At 28.9% G+C, this 7,768-nt stretch overlaps 1 protein-coding gene across 7 annotated transcripts; it reads left to right on the top strand.

Annotated features, from left to right (window-relative positions):
• The first annotated feature begins 349 nt into the window (after positions 1-349).
• Positions 350-5,563, top strand: LOC120072282 (calmodulin-binding protein 60 B-like). 7 transcript variants are annotated; one of them, XM_090310547.1, is made up of 8 exons: positions 350-509; positions 766-850; positions 937-998; positions 3,321-3,436; positions 3,509-3,805; positions 4,558-4,721; positions 4,801-4,896; positions 5,231-5,563. In XM_090310547.1, exons 1-8 carry the CDS (start codon positions 400-402, stop codon positions 5,306-5,308), a joined length of 1,008 nt encoding a protein of 335 aa, XP_090166673.1. In that variant the 5' UTR covers positions 350-399; the 3' UTR covers positions 5,309-5,563. The 7 variants fall into 7 exon arrangements, with proteins under 7 accessions (XP_090166673.1, XP_038880655.2, XP_038880654.2 ...); XM_039024727.2 differs by having other exon boundaries at positions 3,509-3,811; XM_090310550.1 differs by having other exon boundaries at positions 358-655; positions 3,509-3,811.
• Positions 5,564-7,768: the final 2,205 nt, after the last annotated feature.

Here is a 7,768-nt window from a genome sequence, read left to right as displayed (position 1 = left end):
AGTTTTTATTAAGAAAATGTTTAAATAAAAATGATTTTTTTTAAAAACACTTTTTTTTTTAAGTGCCCAGGATCAATTTAGAGGTTAGATTAAAAATTAATGACCAATATCAATGGGTGAATAGAAACCAAGTTTAACTTTGTGGGACCAAATTATAGTTAAAGAGAGAAGAAAGAGGTTTTTTCTTCTTTTTATATATTTTTTTATTTTGTGCGTGTGTGTTCGCACTAGTGGAGGTTGCTTAGCCGTCGATTGGCGAAGAAAAAGCAGAGCCGTTAGATTTTGGAAATGAGAGAATCTAGATCTTTCCATCTCTAAGCCCACTATAAATAGACTTTGCTCTTGCTCTCATTTGTTGTATCACAACATATTTCAAAAATAATCTGTGAGCTATTTCTTATGGAAAACAAAGGGGTTGGCAGCAGCAACAGCAACAAGAAGATGAAAATTTCTCCTTATTCCGATGAAAACCCTAACCCCAATAGCCTTCCTCCTTCTCTTCCAACTCGGTTTGATTTTCTTCCCTATTTCTCCTTTTTGTGCAATAATATGTGGGAGTGGAGATCCCCGAAGATTCCAATACTCACGATGATTCGAATCATCAACTTATAATTATCTCGTTTCTTTTTTCTTTTACTAACTATAATATCTTGAGGTAAATGTTCGAACTTCTTATTCGTCTAATCATATGGTAGAATATGATTTCTAGGTTTGTGATCTTTTTTTTTTTTTTTTTTTTTTTTTTTTTTTTTTGGGTTTAATTAGTTTTGAAGGTGGATCTGTGGCTGAAGATCAAGGTTACAATGTTGAATTGATGTGTGGAATAATGAAACCTTTGTTGAGAAAATTGGTATATTTTATCCTTAACAACTCTATTATATTTCTTTATCATACTTTTATTTAATTAATTGACAAAACTTGAATATTTTTAATTAGGTACAAGTGGAAGTGGAGAATGCCATTCAAACTCACTTTCCCACTCCTCTACAAACATTAAGGTAAATTTTGTATTTTAAATTCCAAATTAACTCCTAATTAGTTTTGTTGTGTTTGATTATTTTCTGTTTAGTTTCTAATTTTTTTAAGGCTCAATTTCATGAACAATTTTATTGTGCTTATTTTCATTTTAGATCCCTCTTTTTATTTTGTTTTGATTTAGTTTCTGATTTATGGATTGAAGCCCAATCTCATTACATATTTCATTGTATTTGGTTTTCTATCTTATTGTTTTTATTAGTTTGTGAATTATGATTTAGATCCCATTTCAATAACAAATTATTGTGCTTATAGCTTTTGATTTATGATTTTGGCCGTTTTCATTAAATATTCAATTCTGCTTATTTTCTTATTTTCTTTTTAGTTTTTTTGTTCTGATTTATTTTTTTATTTATGATTTAGACACAATTTCACTGATAATTTAATTGTGCTTGATTTATTTTCTCTGTAACTTCTTGTTATTTTTATTTCTGATTTAGGCCCCATTTCACAAATAATTGAATTGTGCTTATTTCTTTATAGTTTCTTGTTTTGATTTATTTTTTTTAATTATGATTTAGGCCGAATTTTAGTGATAATTAAATTGTGCTGCATATTTTCTTTATAGATTCTTGTTTTGATTTAATTTTTGATTTATGATTTAGACCCAATTTTTTGAATTGTTTTATTTTCTTTATAGCTTCTTCTTCTTATTAATTTTTTTTAATGATTTAGGCCTAATTTTAGTGATAATTGAATTCTGCTGCTTATTATTTTTTTTAATAGCCTTTTTGTTTTGATTTAATTTTTTATTTATGATTTATACCCAATTTCACCGGTTATTTTCTTTATGGCTTCTTGTTTTGATTTAAAAATTTTAGTTCCTATCAGTGACTGTCTAAAATTTTGTTATATCTTATAAATATTTTCAATACTAAACTAACCATATTTATCGTTTTGAAATATTATAAACTCCTATAAAAGATGCATAATTTGAAAGTATTTTCTTGAAAATTGAAATATGAAACAAAAGAAGGAAAATAAATCATGGCTTGTAAAATCGTCTAAAGTCCATGTCGAAACAAAATAAGATTAAAAATTTCAAACTTTTCGTGTCGGAATCTGAAAGTAAAAATGCAGTCATCGGTATCGCCTCGGTGGTGGAGCAAGAGAAGACTTTGGAAACTAAAATATATATAGATTTAAATACATAAAGATTTTTTTTATGATAATAAATGTGATTGGCCAAAAATCTTATTAACCCTGAATTTGGCCAAATATCCAAACAAAGCCTAGAATTTTACTATATTATCCAATTTACCTTTTGTTTTTATTTATTTTTTTATTTAAGATTTGAGCCCAATTTGACTGATAATTCAATTTTGCTTTTTTTTTTTTTTTTTAGCTTCTTGTTTTGATTTAATTTTTGATTGGTGATTTAGGCCCAGTGTCACTAATAATTCAATTGTGTGCTTATTTGGTTTTGATTTAATTTCTGATTTAGGATTTCATTGTGCGTTTTTTCTTTATAGTTTCTTGTTTTCATTTAATTTCAGATTTATTGAATTTTGTATATTTTCTTCGTAGCTTCTTCTTTTGATTTAATTTCTAATGACTGATTTAGACCCAATTTCACGGATAATTGAATCGTGCTTATATGCTTTGTAGCTTCTTGTTTTCATTTAATTTCACATTTATGATTTAGGCCGAATTTCATTCATAATTTAATCGTGCATTTTTTTTTTTAACTTCTTGTTTTCATTTAATTTTTTATTTATGATATAGGCCCAATTTCAATTATAATTCAATTGTGTGCTTACTTACTTTTTAGCTTCTTGTTTTGATTTGATTTCTGATTTATGATTTAGGCCTTATCTTACTGATCATTGAATTGTGCTTATTTTCTTCATAGCTTCTTGTTTCGATTTAATTTTTTGAATTGTGCTTATTTTCTTCATAGCTTCTTGTTTCGATTTAATTTTTTGTTTATGATGTAGGCCCAATTTCATTGATAATTGAATTGTGCTTATTTTCTTAATAGCTTCTGGTTTTGATTTAAATTTCTGATTTCTGATTTAGGCCTAATTTCATTTGATGGTTGAATTGTGCTAATTTTCCTTATAGCTTCTTTTTTTTTTTTTTTTTTTTTTAAATTATTTAGACCCAATTTTATGGATAATTTAATCGTTTAATGAGGGTGTCATGTATGTCTTAATCTAGTTGAAATTTTCACAAGCACCTAAAAGTCAATTTTAAAGTGTGTCGTTTTTGTTAATTAATTTATTAAAGAAGAAAGAACCTATTAGTTTGATTTCTAACAAGTTTTTATACGTAAATATTGAAAGGAAAGAGATAGGAGAAGAAGAGATTAAGGAGGATGGAATAGAGAAATTCAAATTAGTATTTTGGAATGAACCAGCCTCCATCATTTTCACCAACAACGAAATAAATGCTGAAAATGGTGAGCCTTTAAAAGTTGCCATTTTTTATGCTACAACCAATGCCATTGTCTCCACTGGTCTTCTTTCATCAGCTCGGCTTCAGTTCTTCCTTCTCGACGGCGATCACGACTGCTCTCCCGGCCAACAACAACATCATCCTTTGTATCCAAGAGATGGCAAAAGACCTTTAATAGTTGGTGATGATCTGAATCTCATTTTGAAAAATGGAGTTGCTTCCGTTCACTCTTTGTCCATCACTGATAATTCTAGTTGGATCAAATCTAAGAAGTTTCGATTGGGAGTCGAGATTAAAGATGACAAAATTCTAGCCATGTTTTCACACATTCGCATAGCAGTTTCTCAACCTTTTAGAGTCTTAGATAACCGAGGTGAAGGTAACATCTCTCCGTTCATTCAAACTATTCGACGAAGCCATCACGATGTATCTAATAATTTTGTACGCTTACAAAAATATTAGAGGGCGTGTAGGTTTTAATAATTTGAATTTGTATTTAAATGTTACTGAGAAGTTACCACATTGTATTGGCATCATTAAAGATATTTTTGTAAAAACATCCATTTTGACTTTAGATTTGTTAATTTATATATCTATAATTGGGACTTTTAAACTTTTAATTTAATTAATTTTATCAATTTTGACTATGAGCATTGTGTTGCAATTTTATTCCATTTTATCTAATTCACCTATTAATTTAATAATTTCAATGGAATAAGATTTCTACAAAAATAAGTTTGACCAACATATAAATTAACCAATAAATACCATTCTCAAAATCCATAAACATGAACAAAAAAAAAGAAAACAATATTTTCTTTTAGAGAAATTATCAATTTCATATCTTATAAATATTCTATAGTATATTAAATGCATAAGATAAAACTTTTTTTTAATAGTATTTGCAGTGAGCACTTATTAGATGGCTATTATTGAAACATTTTTTAGGTTAAAACTGAAATACTTGTTTAAGTTCAAGGTTACAATTGATGAAATGGGAAGTTTATAATCGAAAAGTAATATGATCCGACAAGTTTAGTGTTAAAAGTAATTTTTTTCTTTATACAAATATTCTTTTGCTCATGATATTTTTCTGTTATAACTTTCTTTCCATTACAACAATAGTGTACAAGAAGCATCATCCTCCGAGTAGCGAAGATGAAGTATGGCGATTGGAAGGGATCAGAAAAGATGGCACATATCACAAAAATTTATCTTCTGAAGGCATAAAAAATGTGGGTGACTTCTTTAAGGCATACCAAGAAAAGGGTCCTACCACTTTTAAAAAGGTTAGCCTATACATTCAAAATCCGTTTATTTACCTTAAACTTTATTGAAAAAACAAGATTAAAGAACAATTTTGTACAGTTGCTTGGCAACAAAGTCCCAAAGAAACTATGGGAGATGATGGTTGCTAATGCTAAGGAGTGTGTCAATCTTCCCAATTACCAACAAACTTCAAAGGTTAATTACACTCTCTTTCAACTCTCAGATTCCAAGAGTGATGAACGTTGTTGAAAATTTTGGATGTGAGATAATTGGTTATGGAGATATTTCTATGCATTAATCTCATTCGTTTCTTACGTTAAATTATAAGTTTAGAGAAAATTTAAAATTAATTTTATCTTCTAGAAACCTGAAAATTTTCAATGTTATTTGTAAAATGATAAGTACATCAAACACTTACATATATTCGATGTTTTAAAGTTTATGGACCAAATTAATTTAGATGTTTAATGTTGGTTCAAATTGCATATTATATGAATTTTAATGACAGATTTCTCGTCATTGTTTATAGGAGAAGCACTCACACCAAACACCGAGGACTTCCATAAAAAAAACAGAGAAGAAAAAAAGACAATTTCGAGGAGTTTGAGCAAAGTTAGCAAAAAAATAAAATTAAATTAAAAAAATTAAAAAAACATTAAAAAAAAAAAAAACATTAATGTATGTTATTGAATAGTTGAGCTGGTTTTTATTCCTAATTTCCTTCTCTCCTTTTTATATTATGTTATGGAATTCTTCTGTTAGTGGAGAAAATAATTAGGTGTGTATTTTTGTAAGGGTTTCTCACCTCTCTATGTATCTTCTTGGTAAAATAAAACAGGCAGGATGTCTGGCTTTGTTTTAAGTGTAGTTTTCTATTACCTTTTGTTTTTGTTTTGTAACATGAATGTTAGCTTTTGTACAATGAATCTTGTCACATATCATTTAGACAATGTTTTCTTTAGAAAGATAGGCTGCATATTCATAACATCCTCAGTCTAGTTTATATAATGTTTGCACAGAAATTGGGTTTTGTAGCACAAATTGTATTTTCATTTATGGAAATATAATAAAACATAGAACTTTTCAAATTATAGCAAAATGTATGTGACGCATGTGAATTCATTTTACGTTAAATCTAAAATGCTATTAACAGTTTCTTTAATTGCACTGTAATTAATCTAACACTATATACTTTGTTAGTTATATTGTATTTAATTTATCAAATGCATAATTCGAGCCGTATCGATTTCCATTCTGAATATTCAATGTAAATTAAGTTTCTCTTTCTATGCGGATATTTTGGGATAAATTTCGTTTCTTAATTTGAAATTTCTCCAAATTTGTATCTAAATAATCTTCTATCTTTTTATATTTAGGATAATTGATTTAAATGAAAAAATTGCTGAAAATATTTTAAAATATAGTAAAATGTCATTGTCTATTAGCAATAGATACTGATAGACATCTATCAATGTCTATCACTGACATTCACTATCTATTACTCATAGACAATGACATTTTTTTCTAGTCGACTCATTTTCTTATATTTTATACAATTTTTTATGTTAATCCTAACTAAATCATTTGTGATAGATGTTAACACTACAAGAAAATTGAGCTATTTCGACAATCTTTTATCGGAGGCTATAAAAAACATTTGAGAAAGATATACATTTATTGAAGGTATTGGAAAAACCATTGAAAAATATGTACTTTTTTATTGAAGGTTAATAGAAACCTTTGGAAAAGATATATATTTATTGGAGGTTTTGAAAATTTTTTTGAGAAATATGTAGTTTTTATCAAAGGGTAATAAAAACCTTTGAGAAAGACAATACATTTATTGGAGATTTTGATAAGTCCTTTGAAAAATATGCACCTTTTATTGAAGGTTAATAAAAACCTTTGAAAATATTTATTGGAGCTTTTGATAAAACCTCTGAGAAATATATAGTTTTTATTGAAGGGTAATAAAAACCTTTGAGAAAGGCATACATTTATGGAGGCTTTGATAAGTCTTTTAAAAAATATGCACCTTTTATTGAAGGTTAATAAAAACTTTTTAGAAAAATATACATTTATTGAAGGTATTGGAAAAACTTTTGAGAAATATATGTTTTTTTATCGAAGGTTAATAAAAACCTTTGAAAAAGATATTTATTGGAGGTTTTGAAAAAACCTTTGAGAAATATGCAGTTTTTATCGAAGGGTAATAAAGACCTTTGAGAAAGACATACATTTATCGGAGGCTTTGATAAGTTCTTTGAAAAATATACACCTTTTATTGAAGGTTAATAAAAACCTTTGAGAAAGGTTAGGATCGTGAAGATGCGTGCGACTAAATGATGAGGAATGACGCGCTAGACGATCGGGTTATACCATAGGTAAGTACTGCACGATCAAAGCGCTAGACGATAAGTGTAGAAGTTGGATGATAGTGCTAGACGATAGCCGTGCTATGCTAAACGATGAGTAGACGAGCTACACGATAGGTGGAATACTAAGCGATAGGTGTTGGGCGATAGACGCAGGTGCTGGACAATGACGTTAAACGATAGGCGGATGCGTTAGATGATCGTGAGGATGCGCACAGCGTTAAACGATGAGGAGTGACGTGCTAGACAATCGGTCTATACGTTAGGCAAAGTACTGCACGATCAGTGAAAGCGCTAGACGATAAGCGTAGAAGCTGGACGATAGAGCTAGACGATAGTTGTGCTACACTAAACAATGAGTAGACGCACTACATGATAGGCGGAATACTTAGCGATGGGCGTTGGGTGATAACGCAGGCGCTGGGCAATGATGTTAAGCGATAGGCAGATGTGTTAGACGATAAGGCGTCAGCGCTAAACGATGGAAGTAAACAATGGGCGCAGAAGCTAAACGATAGGTTATGTACAAGTGATATTTATTTATTTTTATTCTAAACGAATAGTCAAATTGATTATAGTTTTGGGAATTCTGTTTCCCTTTTAAGTAAAACATACTTTTTTTTTTAAGTTTTTAACCTACCCAAACCTAGCCGTCCTATGGCGTGACCAAAGAAATGATAATCAAAATTCCT

The sequence above is a fragment of the Benincasa hispida genome, chromosome 2 (genome assembly GCF_027475165.1).
Source record: "Benincasa hispida cultivar pf3 chromosome 2, pf3_genome.v1.1, whole genome shotgun sequence".
Classification (NCBI taxonomy): Eukaryota; Viridiplantae; Streptophyta; class Magnoliopsida; order Cucurbitales; family Cucurbitaceae; genus Benincasa; species Benincasa hispida.
This window is presented reverse-complemented; position numbering and strand designations above follow the sequence as displayed.